Source organism: Mesoplodon bidens (genome assembly GCF_964165515.1).
Source record: "Mesoplodon bidens genome assembly, chromosome: 19".
Lineage (NCBI taxonomy): Eukaryota > Metazoa > Chordata > Mammalia > Artiodactyla > Ziphiidae > Mesoplodon > Mesoplodon bidens.
Genome location: NC_138179.1, coordinates 12876218 through 12903117, shown reverse-complemented (window position 1 = coordinate 12903117; position 26900 = coordinate 12876218). Strand labels below are relative to the sequence as shown.

General features: G+C 37.1%; 1 protein-coding gene across 1 annotated transcript in view; it reads left to right on the top strand.

Annotated features, from left to right (window-relative positions):
• Nucleotides 1–1040: 1040 nt before the first annotated feature.
• Nucleotides 1041–26900, top strand: part of SUZ12 (SUZ12 polycomb repressive complex 2 subunit) — a 40616-nt gene continuing 14756 nt past the window's right edge. Inside the window, exons 1-8 of the mRNA XM_081220543.1 lie at nt 1041–1572; nt 3889–3935; nt 4020–4084; nt 8853–8921; nt 18488–18537; nt 21968–22053; nt 23810–24041; nt 25162–25255. Coding sequence (XP_081076669.1) covers nt 1299–1572; nt 3889–3935; nt 4020–4084; nt 8853–8921; nt 18488–18537; nt 21968–22053; nt 23810–24041; nt 25162–25255 — 917 coding nt within the window. The 5' untranslated portion in view covers nt 1041–1298. The remainder of the gene's footprint in view (nt 1573–3888; nt 3936–4019; nt 4085–8852; nt 8922–18487; nt 18538–21967; nt 22054–23809; nt 24042–25161; nt 25256–26900) is intronic.

Sequence of the window (26900 nt, the reverse complement as noted above, 5' to 3'; positions counted from 1 at the left end):
TTTACGGATTGGAATTTTTGAAGATAATGTTTCATTTTAATGTAACACAAGATTACAGGAGTTGATCTGGAAGAACATCCTTAGAGATCATCTTGTCCGACCTGAAATTCAAATCTTGAAGAGTATTAGCTCAACTCCAAACCCGTCCGGGCCTATGCATCTCTCTTTTTAAGCGAGACCGGCTAAACACCGGATCCCCTCTCCAGTTTTTGAGCGCAAGATGAGCAGGTCCTCAAGATGGGTGTAGGTACTTCTAAGAAATCATCCAGTTTGTCCCTCTGGTCACTCCTGTGGTGTCTGGGAGTCAAAAATCTAAGTTTCGCTTCCAACACGTTGAGAAGCCACAACCGCTCTCAGTAACGATCCTGATGCCTCACCGCACCTACAGAAAATCCTTTTCCTCATTTGATAGGACATTCCTGCTCCCTAGAAATCGCTCCCTTTGGTGGAGCAGCAGCCGCAACCCCTTGGCTGCCCCCAGTCCTCTCCAGGGCTCGCTGGGTGGGATTCGGCCAAGGGTGGCTTGAGGCACGTGGTGACGAGGGGACCGGGGAAGAGATCCTCGCCCTGCGAGCCCCTCAGACCAGAAGCGACCCGACCAACCCCCAGGCAGGCCCCTTCCTGTGAAGTTAGAGACTCGATGATCCGGCATGGATCTCAGTTCATTTAACAAGCCCCTCGACCCCCCCCCCCAGCACCCGCCCCCCCGTTCCTCAGAGGCCCGCCTCTCCTCAGGGGTCCTGTATCCCCCGGGGTCGGCGACTGACGACGCTCAGAAGGCGAGAAACGGCTCCCTAAGCCGCTCGCTGGGTCCCTCTCTCCCCACAATGCACCGGGGCCAGCAGGAAGGCCGCTCCGACCCCTAATTTTCCCGCGAATTCAGTTCAAAGAGGCGGCCGGGCCCGCGATCGGCAGCGCGCACGGGCCAACCAAGCCGCGCCTCCGCGAGAAGCGCCTCCGCGTGACTGACGGGGGAATCCGCGGGCCAACAGGCTGGGCGGCCGGGCGGCGCGCGCTCCCGCCGGCCAATCAGAGCGCCGGGCGGGGGAAGTGGGCGGAGCAAGGCCAGGCTAGGGTGAGCGGTCTCCCGAGCGGAGCGGGGCTCTCAGGAGGAGACACTTTTTTTTCCTCCCTCCTTCCCTCCTCTCCTCCTCCCTTCCCTTCCCCTCTCCTCCCCTCTCTCCTCCTTCCCCCCTCGGTCCGCCGGAGCCTGCTGGGGCGAGCGGTTGGTATTGCCGGCGCTTACTCTCCGGGGCCGCCCGGCGGGTAGCTGGCGGGGGGAGGAGGCAGGAACCGCGATGGCGCCTCAGAAGCACGGCGGTGGGGGAGGGGGCGGCTCGGGGCCCAGCGCGGGGTCCGGGGGAGGCGGCTTCGGGGGTTCGGCGGCGGTGGCGGCGGCGACGGCGTCGGGCGGCAAATCCAGCGGCGGGGGCTGTGGAGGCGGCGGCAGTTACTCGGCCTCCTCCTCCTCCTCCGTGGCGGCAGCGGCGGGGGCCGCGGTGTTACCGGTGAAGAAGCCGAAAATGGAGCACGTCCAGGCTGACCACGAGCTTTTCCTCCAGGCCTTTGAGAGTGAGTGTGATGAAGGCTTTGAGGGCAGGAATCCCCACTCTTGCAGCGTTAGGGGGCCGGGACACTCGTGCTGGGACCCCTTTCCTCACCGGGAGTCGGTTTGATTCGGGAGTGGAGGGCGAAATTGAGGGGGCCGTTCCGCCTTCCGGGGTTACGGCTCGAGGGGGCCCGAAGTCTAGGGCCTTTGGAGGAGGTGGACTAGGGTCCAGGTGAGGTTCATGCCTCCCCGAAGATTTACACGCGAGCTGAGGCATGGGGCCCCGCGTTGAGAGCAGGCTGCTTTTTAGGTGGGGAGGTCACAGTTGGACTGTACAGTTGGATCTACCGTCAGATCTCAGGACTAGTTCTTGCTTTCTTTCATGCCTTCCGTACTATAGAAGTACAAGGCTGTCGGTTGTAGGTTTAGAGGAGCGAAATTAAGCCTGTGAAGAGAGGAGTGCAGTAAAATCGACCCAATTGTCATTAGTCTGAAATGCCTTCGCACTAACTTGGTGCATTAACATGGCACCTTTTGATGCTCTACATCTTTCACATCTTTCCACCCGTTTCATGGGTACGTAAACTGAGACAGGCAGTGTTTAAGCATCTTATTTCTCTCTAGACGATTTCGGAATTCTGCCCGTTTGTAGTTGTCTTAATTTCGGGACATTTTCTGATGTCAGTTTCTGTTTTTAAGGTCTGTTTCGAGGGCAAAGCTACGACTTAATTTGGGAAGGGGGGCAAGGTGTCTGGAAAGAAACAATAGAATATATAAGAAATGTCATGACTATGAGTAATTTGAACTGTTCTTTAATGAATACTGCATCCTGATTGTTTTCCTCTTGGCTTTTGTATGGATGTTGTAATTTGGATGATCTTTAACAGCTAGATATCTTACAGAGACTTGAATAAACTCAGCTCTACCACTCAACGTCTTTATTTACAATTTTTTTGTGACATATGTTAAGGGCATGGTATCAGCTGTTCTTGGAAAGATGTATTATGTTGTTTAATACCCTTCTTTCATTCTCTCTCATTAGTGCTTCATGAAATTCTAATTGGAATTTAATACAAGGAATTTCGGTTTTTATTGAAATTAGTATTGAACCTGCTTGAGAAAGATTCACATTATTCTAGCGTTTGCTCAATATACTTTCAGAAATCTGGAGAGGCTTTCAGTTGGAAATATGGTGGAGAACTAAAGCACAGTGATGACAGTAAACATACGTGTTTGCAGCCTTTCTAAAACATCTCATCTCCTTTTAGTTTATTTGAAACTAAAACTAAACTAAACTGAAGATTAAGTGGAAATTTAAAAAATTCTTTCTAAATGTGAGAAGACAAATCCTGCAAGAAAGTTTTAGCTGCTTTGCTTTTTTGATGAGTCTACTTTAGAGAGATGAACTGTCATTAAGAGTTAGATATGGTCACAAAACAACTTGATTCTTCTCTGATATTGATCTTAGTTTCTGAGAAGTTTATATGCTTTGATGTATTTACTAATATAGTTAGTCATATTAGGTCATTTTTGTACTGCTTTATTTAAAGAAACATAATACTAACAGGTCATTAATGTAACTGGTATTATGGTACTTGTATGTAAAATATTTTCTATCTGTAACCTAAGTCCTTTATAACAGATTTTAACTAAACAGCATTAAAAACACTTTGGGAGTCTATTATTTTAAAAATATGTGTTGAGGTAGTATTTACATACTGAGGTAATAGTTACACTGAGCAAAATAGAAACTTGAACTATAACTAGCAATATTCATCGAAAATTTTAGCTAACTTATGTCTTGGATTTCACTTTGATTATATCTGTATTAGGACATCTATCTAGGTAACGGTTTTATTCCATTTCGGATGACTATACAGATTTTTGAAAAGACCAATTAAAAAGTGAACATTTTATTTTGTTATTTGGCTTCAATAAAGAGTTCTTTTACTGAATCCAACTACCTCATTTTAGCTACTTTTTAGAAGGCGATAGGTTATAAATAGTTTAAATTAACTAAGTTAAATGAATGTAACTACTTTTCAGTTCTGCATACAGACTGGTTTAAAAATAGCTACCTTAGAAATGCAAGGTTTAAGAACTAGATTGTAGAGAAACTTAAAGTAAATGTAGATGCATTTTGTGAATGTATGCTATAGATTGAATGTCTTTTGATCTAATTGTGCATACTTATTTTCTTGATGTAAATATTCACTACATAGTTTCCATAATAGGTTATTGGTTTATATTGGTTATTACATGGGCTGGGTTGGTATTTTCTTAACAACTTAAGTAATGAGTAAATTTAGATAACTTTGGATTTTGTTTCTGTTACCTAGAACCAACGCAGATCTATAGGTTTCTTCGAACGCGAAATCTTATAGCGGTAAGTAATCAACAAAATTTACTGATATTATTTTTTTCCTAGAATTTCACCTATTTAATTTTAATATTTTAACTTTTTTTATAGCCAATATTTTTGCATAGAACTCTTACTTACATGTCTCATCGAAACTCCAGAACAAACATCAAAAGGTACATTTTATGAATCTTATTTCAAGTTGTTCAAACCATGTTAAAATTTTGTTTTAAAGTATGATTTCTAATGAAAGATTAAATATGAAAACTGAGGTGAAAGAGTGAATTGGTTGCAACGTGATTTTTAATAGTATCATTTTTGTAAATCCCAATTGATTGCCAGTTTTTTCCTAACAAAAATGATTTGGTAGTGGAGTAAATGAAGTGATTTTACTGACTAATGTTTTTTACTCTGTGCTAATAGTTATTTTCAAGTTTGGTAGAAGTTGAGGATTTAAATATTTACTAAAGGGCTCATGGGAATTATCTTTGATACATAAATTTAACAGTTAATGTCTGAATATTTCTTAAATGTTCTAACAATAAAGAATTCACTTCTATGATGATAGGTTCAGAAAGTCTCATTTTATATCTTTGGTGGTTGTCTTATTAAAAGGGAAATACTTTTGAAGTCAGTAGGAGGAATGTCTTTAAAAACTTCTTAATCTTAATCACCTAGTCTTAAAGTGGAATCTGAAGGTGTCAGCTGGTTTTTGCTTTGTAACATTTAACCATATATAATTATAGAATGGTAGTTTCTTGTTCTGCACCTATGATTATTTACTGAGCATATCAAGTGAACAACTTTAAAGGAGAGAACCTCTACTAAGCATTTGGTATTGTTATAGTCTTGACTTAGTAAAACCATTAAGCTTTTCAATAAACTTTGAAACTAAACTCCTTTGGAGACTCCTACTGGTTATTAAATGAGCACCGCGTTTTTTACAGCGAGACATAGTTTAGCTTTGTAGATATATCTAGATGTATTTTGAAAGATTGAAACGTTAAAACTATTTGTCATCTGGTAATCGGTCTGAATCGAGAGAGCGAGAGCGAGAGCGAGAGCGAGCGCATTGCATTTAACGGGTGAAACCTGCCAGGTGCCTAAATAACTAGGAAGAAGGTGATGGATTAGGCAGCAGAATTATGTCAGCTCTTTACCTGTCTACTCTATGCCGGGATTCAGGACACTTTTTCTCTAAAGGACCAGATAGTAAATATTTTAGGCTTTGTGGTCCAGGAAACGGAATTGAGGATATTAGGTAGTATGTAGGTACTTATACAAAAAGAGAAAATGAATATCAACAAATTTTTTTATTGATGAAATTCAAAACATAATAATTGAGTGCAGTGGGGTTTTTTTTTCCTTTTCTTTTTTTGGGGGGGTGGGGGGGGGGTTGCTGCACGGCTTTCGGGAACTTAGTTCCCTGACCAGGGATTGAACCTCGGCCCTGGCAGTGAGAGTGCCAAGTCCTAACCACTGGAGCCAGGGAGTACAGTGTTTTATAATATGTGCCTACTAGTGAGAAATGTGGGATTCTTTTATTTTTGTGGGGAGGGGTGGGAGGGATAACATTTAGCCTAATTGGGATTTAGAGTTAGTATTCTCTGTTATCAAATCACTTGCAAATGTTTTATCTGTAAAAACCATTCTTAGGTCATGGGCTGTGCAGAAACAGACAGTAGGCTGGATTTGGCCAATGGTCCATAATTTGTTGACCCTTGATTTACTCTATAAAACTAGGAGAATTTGATTAAGTAGTAAACTTTTTCTTTTAGTATTTTTAATATGGAAGATCAGTTACCATCTAGAGGGCTTCCCTGGCAGTCAAGTGGTTAAGACTCTGTGCTTCCACTGCAGGGGGCGCAGGTTCGATCCGTGGTCAGGGAACTCAGATCCTACATGCTGAGGTGCGGCCAAAAAAAAATGTTTTTTAAGTACTGCAGTTATCATCTAGAATGCTGCCTGATTTTTTTTTTTTTTTTTTTTTTTTTTTTGCGGTACACGGGCCTCTCACTGTTGTGGCCTCTCCCGTTGCGGAGCACAGGCTCCGGACGCACAGGCTCAGCGGCCATGGCTCACGGGCCCAGCCGCTCCGCAGCATGTGGGATCTTCCCGGACCGGGGCACGAACCCGTGTCTCCTGCATCGGCAGGTGGACTCTCAACCACTGCGCCACCAGGGAAGCCCCCGATTTTAATTTTAAAGTGATAAAGTGTTTTCAAAATAAATTTGAGTTTAATCCATAAGTGGATTAAAAAATATACATCATATTTGTTTATTAGACTATTTGACTGCCTCGTTGTGGGATACATTTCTGTTGGCTGCTAATGAGTGGAGGCAATTTTAAAAGCATGGCAGTAGAAATGAACTTTCTTAATTTAGTACCCCTTAGGTAAAAAATTGTCCTTTTGGACAGTTTCGAAGCAGTTTGCCAGCCAAGAAACATATACATTCCATTTAGTTTACTTCCGTGTAAAAATGCATTAGGAATCACTTAATTCTTTTGTTGTATGCCTGGCGTACATAAGACAATAAGACTGATTTTTTTTTTTTTTTTTTTTTCTTTTTGCGGTATGCGGGCCTCTCACTGTTGTGGCCTCTCCCGTTGCGGAGCACAGGCTCCAGACGCGCAGGCCCAGAGGCCATGGCTCACGGGCCCAGCCGCTCCGCGGCATATGGGATCCTCCCAGACCGGGGCACGAACCCGTATCCCCTGCATCGGCAGGCGGACTCTCAACCACTGCGCCACCAGGGAGGCCCAATAAGACTGATTTTTAACAAATTATACTACAACTTAATATCTTCAAATGAGCACTGTCCTTTTCAAAGTAGTTGGTGACTTTGGAAGGTGATGAATTCAGCCCAGTGATTGTGGTCTTTGTTCCAAATGTTTTTGGAACTGCTTTTACAGAATTGCTTTTAGTACAATCCCTTTGCTCAGAATGTTTTTGGAACTCCTTTTGTACTGTTAGACAACAACATAATATTCATTGTTGGAGTACACATCACTCCTTTTGAAGTTGTACAAGCAGGTGTAACATTAAATCTGATATATTTGTTAAACTTGCCTTTTACTTTAGTTGCACTTCATAGAGGTATTCAGATTCTGTAGGCTGACACTACACTGGCACAGTGGAAATACTGGTGAGGACAACGGCATCTTTTATTGAATCCATTTTAGTAGGTTTTATGTAAGCTGTTTCTGAATACTCCCCAAAAAATTTCTTGAATTTTAAGAATATTCTCCTTTATGATGACCTTTTGATAAGTATTTCCCTTGTTAAACCTGAGCTATAGTAGCAGTACCTTTCTAAAGAAACAGAAATACTTGGTGTTGGGAGGTGGGGCTGCTTCTGTATAGTTGCCTATACAGTTTGTTTTGTTTTTCCTGAGGAATGCTGGGTTACCTGTATGATCTATTCAAATGGTTGTTAATATTCAGTTTTCCTATGTACAACTCCATAAAGTTGGAAGAGGTGAACCTTGTGACCTACAGTCTTAAGTTTTCTTCCTATAGACAGGGTTTCTTCTTAATCCTTACACAAAGATAAACATATTATTCTAAAAAGTTTTCAGTAACTTTACAACCCTCCTCAGTAGTACATTTCAGTATTTATACCGAAAAGATCTTTGTAACTAGCCTAAAAGAATCCTACATTTTTCTTCTTCTCTCTTATCTATGGAGATTGAAAATGTATTGCCTGCCATCCTTCATAAAGTACTCCTTACTATGCTTTATTGGGTGAAACTTTAATATTGAGGTTTTCAGTAACTCTGAAGGTAAAGAGAGAAGCTTTTTTATAAAAATCTTTTGTTAATGGAGGCTGTTGATTCACCTGAAATATAGATCGTATCAATTCTGCTCTTCCTATCAGTGTTTTACTACAATATATTTACATTAACATTTCTCTACTGATAATTTTTATTATAGTAATTGAGTACAATAGCTGTTTTTGAGGAATGAGCATATTAGTAATTTCTAATATCTGAATTCAAATTTTACAAGAATACATGAATCTTTCCAAGTTCTAAATTTGAAGAAAATATATGAGTATAAATAGAAATATTTGTTTCCAGTTAACATACATGGGTCTGGTTTTCCAGCCTCTAGAAAATGTATGTAGTAGAGCACCTTCAGAACTAAGATGAGGCTTGTTCTAGAATCCATTCATTCTTAAAATGCTTGCTAGGGATGTGGTTATTCTTAATATAAGCTTCTATATTATTGGAAATTACTTTTTGCTCTTAAGTTGTTAAGTGAAAAGCTGATAATTCTGTTATGATTTGATGGGTATGTCCTTTAAACTTCAAATTTTTTTCATGATGGCGACAACCATCTCTTTAAAATGACATACTAAACTTTAGCCATTGCTGCTAATCTTTGAGGGTGTTTTACTAACTTCATATTTGTTTTATGGAATATCCATATTTGTCAGGTTACTTAATGGAAATATGAGTGTTTCAAAATATACATAATTTGCATTTGTTTGGCTCAGTCCAACAAATGCTTGAACACCTACCAAGTATAAGGCAATATGCCAAGCACTATGTGGCTTTCCTTGAAGAAGACAAATCTCTGCCCTTCAGGAGCTAATAATCTAGTAGAAATAAAATATTGATGCAAGTTTCACATTTAGGAGACTAAATGTCAAAATAAATGTAAACCAAGTGCCATAGGTAGGGAAAAATCACTCTGGTTTGGGAATAATTACAAAAGGTTTCGTGGAAAAGTTAGCATTTGAGATGGGACTTGAAGGCTTGTTTGCTGTATTACAACATACACTGTCTGGATAGTATTCATTGTTATGGCTAACCATCCCATAATTTATCTTATTATAAATAAAATCAGATCTCCAACTTGCCTATTATAGTGACAATAAAGTGTAATTTGTTTGTTTTTCCCAGTTGAGAAGTGATTATTTTGTTTATCTGTTTCTTCCAGGAAAACATTTAAAGTTGATGATATGTTATCAAAAGTAGAGAAAATGAAAGGAGAGCAAGAATCTCATAGGTAAGATAACCTATAAGTTTACATTAAGTGACATACTTCAGGAAAGAGGAAAAAGTATAGTGATCATTTTCCTAGTGCTCACCTCAATATTGTAAGGAGTTAGAATGAACCTTAGATGTCAGTTGGTCCAAACTCATTCACAAATCAGGGATTACTTCTTCTGTAGCATCCCTGGCAGAGAATCAGTTCTTAAGCCTCATCTTGAATATCTCTGATGCTGGGAACTCACTGTTTTCTAAGGCAGTTCTGTTCATTATTGTTTTTCTCTACTACCAATTTCTTGCATTCTGAATCAAAGTTTTTGTAACTTCTGTAGTTAGTATTAATCCTACTACCTCATCTAAAGAATGATGGAGACTCATTTATTTTTATTTTTATTTATTTATTTATTTTTCTGTGGTGTGCGGGCCTCTCACTGTTGTGGCCTCTCCCGTTGCGGAGCACAGGCTCCGGACGCGCAGGCTCAGCGGCCATGGCTCACGGGCCTAGCCGCTCCGCGGCATGTGGGATCTTCCCAGACCAGGCCACGAACCCGTGTCCCCTGCTTTGGCAGGCAGACTCTCAACCACTGCGCCACCACGGAAGCCCCAGAGACTCATTTTTTATGGTACTCAATGTATACACTAGGTGCTGTGCCAGGTGCTTCACAACATCACATCTCTTCTAAGTAATCATCTACAATTCTGAGAGAGGCTCTCTCTTTTTTTTTCCCATCTTGTCCTTGCTCTTATTTACATCTTTCAGGCAAAATATTCTTAACTTTAGTTTATATTTGAAATATGTTTATCACATGATAGTTTCAGAAACCTGGCCCTTTGGATGGAATCTTATTGTCTGTTTTCACATGTGTTACCCAGAACTAATCCCTAAATGTTCTTTCTGACCAGCCTAATGTCTGCCTAGGCTACACAGTATGCTTCCATTCCTCGACAGTATGCTTCTATTTATTCTTTCATATGTAAACTAAAGAAAGTTGAATATTATTCTAAAGAGAAACAGGGACTTGGGTGGTATTTGTTTATTCATTGACTACTTTTAGGAAGAATGTAGAACTAAAAATACTAGATATCAAAAAAAATGGAATTGGGGAAATTGCCACATGGATTTTTCTTTTTCTCTTGAAGTTTTAAATCATATCTTACCAATTTAGATAGGATGTACACTGACTTAATGATGCTTCATTTATGCTTTCTCATTTTTGTGACTAGTATAAGATGTCATTTTTCAATTGCTTTTATTTTAAGTTCGCCTTTTCAATTAGATTATTTTGTTACTGGAATTTCTTTATTGCATTTAAAAATTTTTGTATCAGTATCTCGCAGTCTTGTAGGACTGAAGTGTAATTTCTATTTCCATATCTAGGCAATCTTGATTTGTAAATAAACTTTGATAGTCCATTCCCAAATCTTTACCTAATCTATTATTGCCCAAGGAATACCTTACAATACAGGTTTATAAAGACTGAGAATATTCCCAGCTATGCACTCTCTATTCTTTGCTTGAATTTCTATTCCAGATCATTGACTGTTCACCTACCCTGGACAGAGCTTTTGGGATCCTCAGGGCCTTTTTAACTTAAAGTATAAAGCTATAGTCAGAGCCTGATCTGACATCCTCACTTCTTTTCTCCTAAACACCTTAATAGTTTGCCCTCCAGGTCTTTCAGGGCTCATGTGAGAAGGAAGAATGAACCAAGAAGAAGAAAACTTGACCCTTTTCTTCATCTTTCCCATCAGGGTTCCACCTTCGTCCCTGCTAAACCTTACTACTATCTCCTTGTGACACTGGCTTTGATAAATATTACAGAACTTCCTTTATAATGTGTGTTGTGAGGAAGATAGATTATACTGGTCAGTTCTCTCTGAATAATCACTCACCCAATAATTTTATTTCTTTCGACCCAGTGGGTTCAGTAGCTAGGCCAGTACTATAAGAGGGGTATTGTTAACCAACTCACAGAAACATCAGAGGGTTACATCGAATTCCTGCTTGTAATTTTGAAAAACAACTTTTTCATTCTTTAGGATCTAGCTGGGACCAGTAAGCTGGTCATTTCAACACCCAAGATCTTTTTTTTTTTTTTTTTTTTGAAACATACCTAACTCTTTTGGAGCTGACCATGCTTATTTAATACCCAGTGAGGCACTTTAGGCCCAGGAGGTACTGAGTTACTGTACTAGGTGCTTCAACCACCCCCCTGGCCCCCATCTTTATGAATGTCTCATTGTTGCTCCCCGAGTCACTAAAATTAATTGAGAAATTGCTTCATTTTAAGTTTACCCCCAAGGCCCTATATTATTAAATTTCTTCAGTGTATTTCTCATCTCAAATTAGGCACAGTTGGTTTAGTAGACCAATAGGTCTACTAAACTTATCACATAGGATTGTAAGAAGTTCTCTAGACACCAGTATATAATGCCAGCATTGTAAAACTTTACTTGTAAAATCTATGGGCAAATTCTCTGAGAGAACAAAATAAACCTTTGTTGTTCCGTGTCGTTAATTAGTAGATGTTAAAATCTTAAATCATATACAAAAAGGTATTTCCATCTATATTTTTATTCTTTACCATCTCAAACATAGAGATCTTGTTCAGTTTAATTGGATCCTGGGTCTGTTCAGTAGCTACTATCTGGATGTCTTCCACTGGAACTCATGTTCTTTCAGTACTTCCACAGTTTTAATGTCTCCACTCTCAAACCCAATGTATTTCATTCTCAAAGTTCCAGGAGAATATCAAGCTACCCCAAATTACTATAGTACTACAGCCCAAAGCTTAGAACAGTCAAATGCCTGACCTGTTTATGACAGTTGTAGTGACTTATAAACAAAACCAAATTCCTGGCATTGTCTGTGCAAAATAAAGTTGGTGTCCCAGGATCTTTTTTGTGTTTTATACTCTAGATCTATATTTGTCTTGCTTGTCGCAGATAATGGCAGAAATTTATTAGGGGAAGGAGCCGAGAGAAGAAAGAAACATGGGACATTTTATGGTTTTCACTTCTTTAAGGTAGCCAATTGTGACAATAGACCAGAATTGCATTTGTAACCTTAAAACTCAACCATAACACCCACCAACTATGAAGATTGTTTCTTTTCTTGAACAGTGGCTTCTGAAACTCCACAACAATTAGCAAATTTTAGAAATTCATAGTGGTCACACTATTTGACCAGGTTTTTCACATAGTCTAGTGACCAAACCTTTAGTCTCCAGGTTTTTCCTAATCTTTCTTCTTGCTCTTTTGGTGTGGTTATGTATATTTAAAATATCTTTATTTTCTTTTTAGGATTTCTGATATAATGCCTTATATTCTATCTTCTCCGTCTCTTGTTTCTGGCATGCCAGTATATTGTGGGTTTTGAATTTATTTTGAGTTTTGACCAAGCACCATGGTTTATTGGTATAAATCTCTGATCTTTGTGTAGTTTTCTGTTCTAGCAGGATCCCAGGGGGTCTCTTGGGCTATTAATCCTACCAATTTTGGAATTCTCTAGTCATATCTCTTGTCTTCTAAGTGCATCTCCACTGACTGAAAGGTATCATGAAAAGATTCCCAAATTGGAATTGCTTCCAGAAGTATTTCCTGTGGTCAAATTAGAAGCATTTCCACTTAATCATTTTCTGTTCCTGGTCCACTGTTAGTAGCTGGAGAAATCCCCTCCAAAGGTAACTGAACTAGAACATCTACTAGATATATTTTCAAACCTATGTTTTTAGTAGGTTGATAAGGTAAAGTACCTTTCATCACTTTTTGTTGTTGTTATTACAACCTAAACTTTTGAATTAGTAATCTTCCTTTTATCATCTTTTTGTACTGTAACAAAGTTTGGGATTTTTTTTTGGGATTCCCATTTCCTTAGTGTACCATGACCCAGACACTATACTAAGTCCTAGGGGATATAATGATGAGCAAAACAGATGAAGACCTTGCCTGTATGGAACTTATCGGCATTTAGGAGAAAAAGACATAATTGTATAATAAATATAATTATAAAATAAGTGCTGGGAAAGAAAAATGCACATAGGGAAACTATGGGTGTATGAAGCAGGAGAATCAGCTCTTGTTTGAAAGTTGGATTTGGGAACAGTGATGTTCAGTGAGGGCTTCCCTGAAGAAATGAGCTGAGATTTGAAACATGAATATAGGAGTAAAATGGGGATAGAGGGTGAGCAGATAGGTGATTCTCGTTAAAGGGAATATTATACATAACCTCATTTGAGGCCAGAGTCGCTGACTAGAGAGAGTAGGGAGAGTGACATTTGATGAGGCTAGAGCAGATGGCCATGACCAGATAATGCAGAGCTTCGTAGGCTATTTAAGGATGCTGGTCTTTATCCTAAGAAAGCCATAAATTATTTTAAATAGATATATTGCATTTATGGTGTTTCCCTAGCCACCTCTTTTGCAGATATAGCTGCATTTTTAAAACTTCAAGCTGCTTCTTAAGTTGATTGTCTTTTCCACCATAATAAGATCTGATGTCTTCCTCCCCTTTCTCTTTTTTTTTTTTTAACAGTTCCGTCTTGATTGTAAGTTTTGAAGTTGTTTTCAAATCAGCATTTTTTCAAACTTAAGTTTTGTTCGTTTTTCAGAATCTGGGCCATAGATTTCTTTGTACATACCTACTCCTGAAGATGCCTTATCATTCACCACTGAACGTATAGGATTCTTAAAATCTAAGTATTTAAGAACAAATTTTTTTCCCCAAAACAATCATATCTCTATTGACTTTCTTTTTTCCTGAATGCGGTGGCTGTTTTTTCACTCTTAAAGAAAATAAACAACTTTTAGTAACAGCTCGATACATAGTCTTCAGTGTGAAGCAATATACTAGTAAGAACACTAGTCATCTTAACATTTACAGTTTTCATATATATTATGTATATGTATACATATATACACTATATAATGAGGCCAGATATAATGAGCCCAGATAGGAACAAATTTTTTAAATGTTCCTTCTTGTATAATCTTTGGCTTTACAATAATCCCTTTATGTTCTGTCTAGGATACTTCTGGGAGGTGATTCATTTATATGTAATGGACTCCCACCCCTCATTCAACTTTATCTTCTCACTACAAAGTGTTCTCATCCTTAGGTCTGAACCTGGAAAGAGACATTGGATTCCAGAATAATGGGCTTGATGCAGTCACCAATTCCTCAGCTTTATAATACATCATAGCATGAATGTAACAGTGTAGATGCCAAATAGCTTATCATCACACTTGGGCTATTTTGAGGTGATACAGCCATGACCCTAGAAATGAAGCCTTACACCTGCCACTATGAGATTAATGTGTACAAATTCAAGGTACAAATCTTGGTTTCTTTCCTGCATAAAAATGTTGGTCCTTCTGTGGGATCTGGCTGTTCTTAAAATTTGAGTTTCCTCTCATCTCAAAATGTTAGTCCCTTATGAATTTAAATTTACTTAACCTTGTTCTGCAGACTTCTTTAGAATTGTCAGGTACTTGTGTTTAGAATCTTATCCCCAAATTTCACATTCCCCCTCTAGTTTCCTATTGCCATATTGCTTGCTTCCTAAGATACGGATAGGGAACACATCACAAAGATGAACCAAATCCTTATCTGATATCTTATCTTGATCATCTAAGCTAGATCCTTTGCTGCCTAAAACTAAATAGGCCTGACCATGTTTCTTTCTTCCCTTCTTCTCATTCCCTTCTTCTCATCCAGTTTAACCAATTAAGATGTGGACACAGTAGCCACAAGAGAGGGAAGAGGGTAAATCAGAAAGGGAAAGAAAACTGCTCTTTTTCCTTGGACTCAGCCATCAATTAGGCCTCATTGTTACATTTTATTCTAGGTACATATCAAGAGTGTTTACTTTTAGGAAGGGAAGGAGGAGGGGAAATTGTGCATAGCAAATCACATTCCCGTTTGTTTTTTAAGTTGGTAAATTGAAATTTGGAATTCCTTTTCTCAAAGAAACATAATGGTGGCTGAATGTGCTTGCCATCTTATTTAACTTATGTAGCAATTAAAACTGTGTCTCAGACCATCCTTTGGCGACCTTTTTGTTTGTTTTTAATTTCCAGTCTTTTGTAGATGGATACTTTTGTAAATGTACTGATCACATACTTGGATGTTATGGCAATGTTACGTTTTTATGAAAGTGGTTAAAGTCTTATTCTCAACTTGCCTTGTGGAATGGTAACAGTTTCCCGAATGACCTCAGTTTGCAGACCACGTATTGAATAACACTAATTTAAAATATTTTCTGGGGTAGATCAATGCAAAGTATTTCTGTCATTTCACAGTTGGAACTTAGAATCGCATTCCCTATAAAAACAATGTAAATAATATTATAAGTACTACAGTATAATGGGTCCTGATCCCTAACCTTAAAAATCTTATTACTCTAGGGAGGACATCATTATCCTTTTGAAAATCATTTGTTGAGTGCCTTTCTGTAAGAGACTGCTAGGTGCTAAGGACACTGATATGTCAAAAGAGAATGTGTGTGAAAAAATTGTGACAAAAAAGTGGTAAATACAAGTGCTTTTAAAGGAAATTAAGCTCTGGGATGTTTGGGGATGGGTCTTTGTAGAAGAGGGAGAGGGTATTTTGATGGATTGTTTAGTATTTTATCCAAGCCTCACAATCTTGAGAAAGGTTATCTCATTTTATAGATATCAGGTCACAGCTAATAACTGGAGCCAGAATTCAAGCTTGGATTTTGTCATCCTATTCTACTTTCCTGTATATGGCTTTAGTAGAGGTAAAAAGGAATGGGAACCATATTACAGACAGCAGTTAGACAAAAGATTTCGCAGTTGGGGACCCATTAGAAAATTGGAGAAAGGAATGATTCATACAAAATCACTTTAAGAAAATTTACCTGGCCTTAGTATGTAGGTTTAACTGAAGCAACTAAGAATAGGATAGACTGGGCTTCCCTGGTGGCGCAGTGGTTGAGAGTCTGCCTGCCGATGCAGGGGACATGGGTTTGTGCCCTGGTCCGGGAAGATCCCACATGCTGTGGAGCGGCTGGGCCCATGAGCCATGGCCGCTGAGCCTGCGCATCTGGAGCCTGTGCTCCGCAACAGGAGAGGCCACAACAGTGAGAGGCCCGCGTACCGCAAAAAAAAAAAAAAAGAATCGGATAGACTGGTTGTGACTAATGGATTATCTTCTAACATGGAAACTGTAGAATATTTCTTTCAGTTTTGTTTTGGAGTTTCCCCAATTCTGCATTGTAGATTACATTTATGGAACAGTTTTGATAGGAAAATGCCAATTATCTTTTAGTAAAATGGCATGTAGATTTCATAGATGGTAGATATACTTTTTAAAAATCAACTTTGGGTATAATTAACATTCAATAAAGTACACTCACCCTAAGTATATTGTTTGAGTTTTGACAAATGTATGCATTCGCACAAGCATAACCACAATTAAGATATAGAACATTTTCATTACCTTGAAAAAGTCCTTTGAGCTCCTTTACAGTTGATCCCCTTAATGTACTTTTTTTTTTTTTTTTTTTCTTTTTTGTGGTACATGGGCCTCTCACTGTTGCGGCCTCTCCCGTTGCGGAGCACAGGCTCCGGATGCGCAGGCTCAGCGGCCATGGTTCACGGGCCCAGCCGCTCTGCAGCATGTGGGATCCTCCCGGACCGGGGCACGAACCCGTGTCCCCTGCATCGGCAGGCGGACTCTCAACCACTGCACCACCAGGGAAGCCCTGTACTTTTTTTTTTTTTTGAGGTATGAATTATATGCAGTCCAATTCACTCTTTGGTGTATAGTTCTGATGCATTCAGTCAGGTAACAACCACTACAATTAAGATAAACCCTACAGATTCCCTCATGCCCTGTTTATAGTCAACTCGCCACTGGCGCTGCTGTGTTTTTTTTTTTGAAATGTATCTGATATGTGTCAGAAAGTAATATACACGAATTACCTGTTTTCAAGAATCCCATTTTCTTTTCTTTTTCTTTTTTTTTTTTAAATGTTGGGGGTAGGAGTTTATTAATTAATTTATTTATTTTTGCTGTGTTGGGTCTTCATTTCTGTGCGAGGGCTTTCTCTAGTTGTGGCAAGTAGGGGCCACTCTTAATCGCGGTGCGCGGGCCTCTCACTATCATGGCCTCTGTTGTTGTGGAGCACAGGCTCCAGACGCGCAGCCTCAGTAGTTGTGGCTCACGGACCTAGTTGCTCCACGGCGTGTAGGATCCTCCCAGAACAGGGTTCGAACCCGTGTCCCCTGCATTAGCAGGCAGATTCTCAACCACTGCGCCACCAGGGAAGCCCCCCATTTTATTTTCTTGATACTTAAGTTATAGTTGCTATTCTTAGTTTTTCCTTTCTATGTTTATGCTTTCTAACTCTGCTTGAACCCTTACCTTTTTACTCCACCATAGTCATTTTGCTCTCTACTGATATCCTAGCATACTTTTCTTAGTATCGTTCTAGAAATGCCCTTCAGGACCCCCACCCTGTAGTTTTTTTAGCATATACTTTCATAGATTACCTCACTAAGAAAATAGAGGCATCCTCACATCTTCTGTTGAAATATCTCACTTACCTCCTGTTTCTCTAAGAAGAAGAAGAGTCCTGGGCAAAGTTACAAAGCTAACCTCTTTATAATATGTCCTCATTTCCAGTCATTACTTGTTCCTTAATGCTCTCTTGCCTCAAAATCTTTACATAACTCTTCCCCTCTGATTATAAGAATGCGTAGATTGTCACCATCATTAAAAAAAAAAAAGTACCCTCTATTGATCCCTATTGCCCTTTTACTGCTATTTACTTTGATTCTATAGTAAATTTCTTGAGTAAAAGTACTGCTTCCCTTTTCCCAACATCTGTTCTGGAAAGTTATGAATGGCTCCTGATCACGAGATAGATTGCTCTTTTTCCAGTTTAAAGGTACTACAAAAGCCTGTTGATGTTTTTGCTTATTCTATCCCAACTTAATAGTTTTTCCATTGGTAGTGATTATTTTTCAAAACAAAAGGATCATTATAGTTTATGCTTCCTTTTCATTGCTTCTAAAACTAAAAGTGAAAATGACAAGTTGAAACAGTAAATTACAAATCTATAGCAGATTTGTGATTGTGTATTTCATCCCTAATTGAAGTAGAAAGTGATGGTTCTGCATCATTTGTTAGGAGGCTGAAATTCCGTAGCTTGAAAATACTCAAACACTTTTGCCTGGATTCAGCTACCGTTTTGACGGGTGGGAAGGGAAACCTGTCCCCATTTTATAGGTAGAACACTAAAGCACAGTAAATTATCTTGCCTCTTATTTGGAGGTCTGTTTTTTTCTGCCTTGCTTCTTTGGTGTTTTTGTTTTTATTTGTGTGTGTGTGTGTGTGTGTACGTATGTGTGTGTTTTTAATGTGTATAAACACAGTTTTGGGTGTCATACTTAACAGGGAGAGCATGGAGTCATGGGCTTGAACAGAGTTAAGAATTAGACAGCCAAATGTTTATAAATTAGCTGAAGTAGCTTTGATTTCAGTGTTATATTTTAAATTTTAGGTTATTTTTATTACAGAATATTAAAGTGATAAAATTTTTTTGTTCTGTTTAGCTTGTCAGCTCATCTGCAGCTTACATTTACTGGTTTCTTCCACAAAAATGGTATGTACTTAAACATATTGGCATTCTAACAACAAAACACCTTTGTGACTGAAAAATAAAATTGCATGTAAATTCATAAAATTATATTTAATGGAAAAGATGTTGATGTTGATAATTTAATTTCTCTTTAGTGGATTTCTCCAACAGTTTCAATTATTGCTTTATTTGGTCAATGGTGGGATATGGAGGAGGTAACTTGCAACTCATTAAACTTTAAAAGTAGTAGTTCTTAAATTTTAGTGTGTGTAGAAACATTTTGACAGTTTGTTTGAAATACATATACCTGGACCCTACAGGGACTCAGATCTTGCAGGGTTTTGGTGGAGCTTAGGAGTCTGCATTTTAATAAAGCACCAAGGTAATTCAGAAGTTGGTTGTCTGAGGAGCAAGTTTTAAGAAACTCTGGCTTTAAAAAAAGAATGTGAGAAAAAAAAAAAAGAATGTCAATATATATGTGTGTAACTGAGTCACTTTGCTGCACAGCAGAGGTTGGCACAACGTTGTAAATCAACTACACTTCAATAAAAATAAATAAGAAACTCTGCCTTAAAAGTTTTTAAAAATTGTAGGTAGACTTTACACATAAGGTTGTGTTCATCGCCTGGTTTTCTTATTGCTGTCTTGCTGTCTATTTAAGTTTTAAGTAGATTTTTTAATTGTTAAAATAATCAGTGCTTTGTGGGATCATTCTTGAAGGTAAACGTTAGCTTCATCTGGCTCATATCTAAATAGATGAAATTCCAGCTCTTACCGCTCGACCGTACCTTTTAGGGCTCTAAGTATTGCAGTTTAAAAAATGCTGTGTAACATTATCTTACCCAACTTAGAGCCATCATCTTTCCAAAGATCGTAAGTGGAAACTAATGGGAAGGACTTGTAATGAAAGTAAATTTCGTAGATTTTTTATTTCCAACGTTTTTCGAACTTTAAATTATAAAGACTTATGATGAGAATTGTAATTAATTGCCTTAGAGCCTGGAATAGGTGAAGAGTCTCCTGAGTAGGACCCTTTTCTGCATATGCATTTTGAGTATTTTTTTAATACAATAATAAGACAACTGAAACAACCACTGCTACCAATGGGATATATCAATGTGTTAGATATTATATAAAGAAAATTGTATAGTCTTAAATGTTAATTCATTAAAAGAGGTGAAAGCATGCTGGGTAAAGTTTCAGTTGGTTTCAGAATGGATAAAATGCCTCTAGGCTTGTCCATCTTAAGTTTGTGTGTGTATCCTTTAATAATCATGTAATGGAATAAAACCTTTATAAGAAACAGGTTAAGTTGGTCATCCTTGGTATTGTTTAGTAAGAAACAGTTTAATAATAAGCAGAATGGTTATATTAGGACAGTTTGATAACTAGTCAGGTTTTCAATGTAAGAAATTTGAAGTCTGGTCATATATGTATTAGCAGCTAATGTCACTTTACTTCTAGTTTTGCCTTATATCTGGTCTATTTTTTTATATAGAAGTAACCTCAGTAGCATTTTCATGTTTTTTTTCCTCCTAAATCATTTATAATCATCTTGTAGAGTTCATATTTCTAATCATTCATCATACTTGGTCTTCTGTGATACTTAAAAAGTACATGAGCTCTAATACTTTAGAAGCTTATAATTTGAATTTTATAGGTTTGTTAGCCCTTTGTTCTCAGGGACTTCTGTAAAACATATAAATTATTCATCACTGAAATCATTGATGGATATTAATAGAATAATACTTAGTAATTAATATTATTTGATTAATTAATAGTAATTGAATTTACTTGAATTAATTAGTTGAAATGAACTGGAACATGGTACGATAAACTTTTTTCCCATCTACATGACAAAAAAGTTCAAAAATTGCACAAATTCACTTGAACTTTATTTTCTTGATATTACTGAAGTAAATGAGAAAGTAAACTCTGTTGATACTTCTATTTCCAGAAAATAATTTCCCATTATAACTTTGAAATTAGTGGAAGTTGGAAAGAAGCAGATATATTGCCTCCCTTGTCTATTCAAGGTATATTCGTAGTTTTTTTTTAAGATATAATATTTTTAAGAAATCAGGATAGAAAAGCAACATCACAATCCCTAAAATATGATTGTTTTTTCTTTTGTTTTTAAATGAAGACTTTTGTTTAGCAATTACTACTTGAGACTGCTTAGAATGAATACACAAAGATTATTAGGGTACTATTTTCATGGTGAGTATTGTTCAGAGTATTTTTGTTACTGCATTTTAGATATTCGGTTATTTTTTGGTATATTAAATTATTTTTATCCTGGATGCAACTTTCAAGAGACTGATTGAAATGTATTTTATGTATACACCCTGAGTAAGAAGAATGTTTTCAAGTAGAAAGAAGTATTGTCCAAAATCTCAGAACAAAAATTATTTTATTTCTGTATATGTTTATGGATTTATTTATAATATATAGAGAACTATATAGAAGTACATAGTAGTTTGATATATTAGGAACTTAATGATGAATGAATGCTTAAATATTTAAGTTTTTTGGACTGTTAATGCCTTTGGGATTAAAGACAAGCTGTAGGGAAGTATTCTGGAACCTTAATTTGCAGAAGCCTTTGTTAGTTCATTGATATAGAGAATATAGACTATTACTTTAAAATTAAATTTCCTAAACATTATAAACCAAGAGATTTCCCTAGGTAGTAAATAATATCTTGATTTTTGCTATCCCATTTAGGCATGTAACTTTTATGTTTAATATTTTTTGAAAACTTTTTTTAATCCCTTTGGTTATAAGTTTTGATCAAATCAAAGAGCCTTTTAGTGGGCTTCCCTGGTGGCACAGTGGTTGAGAGTCCGCCTGCCGATGCAGGGACACGGGTTCGTGCCCCGGTCCGGGAAGATTCCACATGCTGCGAGTTCTTTCCAACTTCCATGGGCCTGTGAACCATGGCCGCTGGGCCTGCGCGTCCGGAGCCTGTGCCTCGCAACGGGAGAGGCCACAACAGTGAGAGGCCCGCGTACCGCAAAAACAAAAAAAACAAGACAACAACAACAAAAAGAGCCTTTTAGTTTAAATATCTGAGCATTCAAAATGAAATGAAATATGTAAAATAGTAACCAGTTCAATTTAAATGTATCTTAAACTAAATAATTTTTCTAATAGATTTTAGAAGAAGGAAAAAAAATTTAATGTTTATTTTGTGTGTTACCTCTCCTGAACTATTTCATTTGTGCTTTCTACTAAGAAGCCTTAACTGTATTTGTCAAATTTGAAACTGATTTTGGGAAAAAGGGATGAGTAAACTTCTGAGAAGACTTCATTATAGGAAGTCTTTTTTGTAAATTCTCAGACTTCTTAGGAAAATGAATACTATTTTTTTTAAATAGATTTTAATCACTTCTCGGCCTTTTGGCTAAGATCAAGTGTAAAATCGATTTTAAAGTATTGATTTTCTATTTAGATAAGCCATCACAAAATTCAGAAAATGAACAAAATTCTGTTACCCTGGAAGTCCTGCTTGTGAAAGTTTGCCACAAAAAAAGAAAGGTAATGTATAGGATTATACTGGTAGATGAAATGGAATAATTTTTTTCATTGAATATGTTTATGCATATATATTGTTTATGCATATAAACCTTAAAAGCTTTTAAATATGTTGATGGCTGAATTGTAAAACTGATAACGTCTTTTGCCAACCTCCCATATCTTCATGTTTTTTCTAATCTGGCTGTAGGTATCTGCATAAAACTTTCTGTTACAGGAGTATGACAGTGAAGGGAAGAAGCTGTCTTTTAGCACCTTAGGACATAAATTCATTTGCTTCCTGCCACTCCAGTCTCTTAGCTTATTTGTTTTAGCTATTTGTACACATTAATGTTTTAAATAAGGGCTAAGAGAGAGTTTTTCCCAAAAGGATTATCTTGTAACACTACTCTCAGGCAAAGAAATTTCTGTTTCTAGCATTATCAGCCATTAACTTATAAATATATTGCTTCAAATTTTTATTTATAAGATGAAATCATTTCACCATAGAAACAAGTATTATGGTGGTTAAATTTCCTGGGCAACCCACCAAAGCCAACAGATATACTTTTAGTAGCCTTAAGTCCTTGGGTATTTTAAGAATGGGAGGGAATTCCCTGGCGGTCCAGTGGTTAGGACTTCATGCTCCCACTGCAGAGGGCCTGGGCTCGATCCCTGGTTGGGGAAGTAAAAGCCCACAAGCCATGTGGTGAGACCAAAAAAAAAAAAAAAGGAATGACCCGTGTAGAGGTTCTGATTGCTCATGCTTTTCCAAAATCAATCACAGTAAGGTGCCATGGTGAAAACTGTGCTAGAGCATTGGTATGTAATAGACCAAGGTGATGGGAGACAGCAGTGTAAGTACGTATCAAAAACTCTATAAAGTTAGTTAATAATACTCCACGCTCCCACCCAACCCCCATACACAGCAAGTAGTGATGTGAAAATTCAAGATAATATGTGCCTGTAACTATAGTACGACCCTTATTGTGTTAAAAAAAATAATAGGCGTAAATGTTTCCTTCAAAGGATATATACAACCAATTGCTAATATCAGTCTTCTCTGGAGTATAAGACCTGGGGGGTGGAGGAGACTTTTATTTTTCTCATTTTATATTCTTGTAGAGCAGAATTTTAAGACCATAAGCATGTATTCTGTTTGTTTTTAAAAAGAATTTACCTAAAATATGTACTATATTTTTTGTTAAAAAGGTCTTCTGCATCTTGCAATTTTTCAACTTTGCTCTTTCAGCATAACTCTAGTTATAGAATTACAGAACAGTACTCATAAGATGATTAATGTTACTTCTTATAAACAATATATTTAAATATATGGATTTACTATTTCTCAGTGTTGTTGACAATGGGGTTATTGTAATAATCTTTTTCATTTCTAATAGTCCTATCAGTCATTTTATTAAAATAGAATATTTAAGGGGAAAAGATTAATTTACATGAGTTGTAATATTTTAAGCATGGTTTTAGTTCTATATTTCTAACTTAAAACTTTCAGATGACCATCAGCTAAATATTAGATATACTATTATATCATTATTTTCATTATATTGAGGATATCCTCAATTGTGCTAATATTTGAAAGATAGCTGATCCAAATTTTCTTTTTGCTTCATCACAATTTTCAGACGTACGGTTAGAATTTTAGCATGCCATTTGGAAATCATGGCCTATACCATATTTCCTATAGCTGTGATTAGAGGTTTTACGGTAATTCTTACAATTGCATATGCATAAATAAATATAATAATCTTTGCCTTTGCAGGATGTAAGTTGTCCAATAAGGCAAGTTCCTACAGGTAAAAAGCAGGTGCCTTTGAATCCTGACCTCAATCAAACAAAACCTGGAAATTTCCCGTCCCTTGCAGTTTCCAGTAATGAATTTGAACCTAGTAACAGCCATATGGTGAAGTCTTACTCATTGCTATTTAGAGTGACTCGTCCAGGAAGAAGAGAGTTTAATGGAATGATTAATGGAGAAACCAATGAAAATATTGGTAATTTTTATTTTAATAATTTTACTAGATTTTGTTGTTGGAGATTATTAAGGTGATCAGTGAAAATGATTGAACTAATACATCTTCGTAGTATTCATAATTGTGTACAGAATATTCCTTGTTTTAGTTATTTTCATAATTAGAGGAAAAATGGTGCAGAACTAGAAATAAACGCATGTGTTCTAATAGCATGGCCTTTATTTATTTGCAAATCTCTTATAGTCTAATGAGATAATTAATTTTATGGTAGATAGGCCTTGCTCTTAGGCTTTTGGCTATTGTGTTGTACTAGGTATTTAATCTGTAAAATTCTCATTGTATGATGAAACATTTCATGCAGCAAAAAAAAAAAAATATATATATATATATATATATATATATATATAGAACACTGGATGGAAAAGACTGGTATTTAAATTAGTCTCTCAGCAAACAATGAATTCATTCCCCCCTCAACATTTTATTGTGAAAATTTTCATACATACAGAACAGACAAAAGAATTTGGTAGTGAACACCTATCTACCCACCACTTAGAGTCTACAGTTAACATTTTATTATACTTACCATACATCTATCCTTGTATCCTCCCAACAGTTCTGAATCCACCTTTGAGGTAATCATTCAAACAACATATAGGTGCTGGGGACACAAAGATGATTAAAAAATCCAGTCCCATCTTCCAAAGGCTCATAACCTAGAGTATGGAGATAAACATAAAATATAATTGCAGCTAAATGATATGTGGTATAATAGAGGTATTTGTGAAGTTCAGGGGAGAAGCACCTTGGAAGAAATAATCTTTGAGTCTTGAAGTATCCTTTGAAGTTCCTGGAAAGTAACCATGAATGAGGAGGGTTTTTTTCTCCTTGCCTAGAAATAAAGATCATTCTGAACAGAAAATAATATTTGCAAAAATGTGGGGTTAATATTGTCCATATCAAAAAGTAAGGACATAAGGTTGAGACATAAAGTTGAAGAGTGTTTGGATATTATTATATTGTAACAAGTTTATTTGTACCTCATTTGGGATTAATGTAGTATGTTATGTGAAGGGACTATATATCATAAATATGTTTTTGCTTGAATATTTGATTCATGAGAAATGTTTGTCAAATTCAGATGTCAATGAAGAACTTCCAGCTAGAAGAAAACGAAATCGTGAAGATGGGGAAAAAACATTTGTTGCACAAATGACAGTATTTGATAAAAACAGGTAATGTTGATGGACAAGCAAGGCTCCCATGTTTTAGAAATGTTTTTATTTTGAAGCAGAATATAGTGGTGATACTATTTCTTTGCCTTTGTTTCTCTTTATTCTTATGGATGAAAAAACAAATTTGCAAATACTGAACTTTTCTCTTTATCACATAGAAAGCAATAAACACAGATGAGGAACTATTTGAATGGCTCAGTTAAGATTGTTTATTCAGCAAGTATTTTCTGAGTGTCTCTTCTTTGTCAGACATTGTTTTAGGCGGTGAGAAGGCAACAAAACCCCTGCCCTCATGGAGCTTAACTTCTAGTGGAGGAAACAGACACCACCCCCCAAAATTGTATCAACTAATGTCACTTAGTGGGAATGCTGTGAAGAAAAATAAAGAGAATAAATGGTGGTTTTGTAGAGAAAGCCTCTGAGAAAAGGTCATATTTGAGCAGAGACCCGAATAAAGTGGGCCCCATGCAAATCTTGAGATTATGTATTTACTAGAGTTAAGGAAGAAAAGTGTGTGTAATCATCATTGTGTGGCTCTGTGTGCATCTAGCACAGGGTAGCAAGGACACTTGGATTTATAATCATCTCTACAGTTTTCATTTGGGAATGAAGCATCTTAGTGCCAGTAAAAGAACCTCTGGGAAGCAAATACAGCATTCTTTTTTGATAGGGTTGGAGGATGAAACCTATAATATGTCATGATTTCTTGTCCTAGGCTGCTCACTGGTAGTTAACACAGTTCACGGTCAGGTATAGGAGAAAGAGCCAAGAAAAGCAATTAGTGTGTTTCTCCTGCTCTTTAAAAAGTAAATTGTTGCTTTAATGTAATCCACTTATTAGCCACTAGGGTAAAGAAAGGTTATAGGGCTTTTAATGGGAAAGCAAAGGTGATTAGGAATAATGCCATGGATTTTGCTACCATATTGTCTTAGAATATACCACTTAATGTCGTTTAATGTTACTGGCAGAAACCAATATAGTGGTTTTTTTTAAGTCAGAAATTTGAATGTGGATCAGAAATTTAAATGGAGAACAACAGAAATATATATGCTAGGAGATAGGGGTTGTGTCTGTGGGAGAAGCAATTAGGCTGCTGTTGCACACTGGGCTTCATCAGTGTTGGTAGATGTTCTATATATTTTAGGCAACGTGAGGGGAGGGGTATATTATATTCTTTTAAGAATTCTTTCTACCTTATATTAACATACTCCTTGTATGTTAAAACAAAAAAACTGCTTTTTAAAAAAGTACCAAGAGGAAATCATGGGAGAATTTTCTCCCAACTTCTTCTGAAAATTTCCAAACCTATAAAAAAGTTGAAAGAACAATACAGGTAGTAATTAATACCCATGTACCCTTCACCTAGATTCATCAGTTGTTAACATTTTACCACATTTGCTTTATTTGTGAGTGTATTTTTGTGACAAAACATTTGAGGGTTAGATCATGACACTGGATTTCGTTCCTTATTCATAAACACTTCATTCAGAGTGTATCTCCTAAGAGCAAGGACATTTCCCTCCATAATCACAGTACGCCTATCATATTCAGGAAATTTAACATGATACAAAAAATACAATACTCTCTCCCCAGTTTCCTCAATAATGTCCTTTTCTGTTCCCTACTCATCCCAGTCAAGGATTGC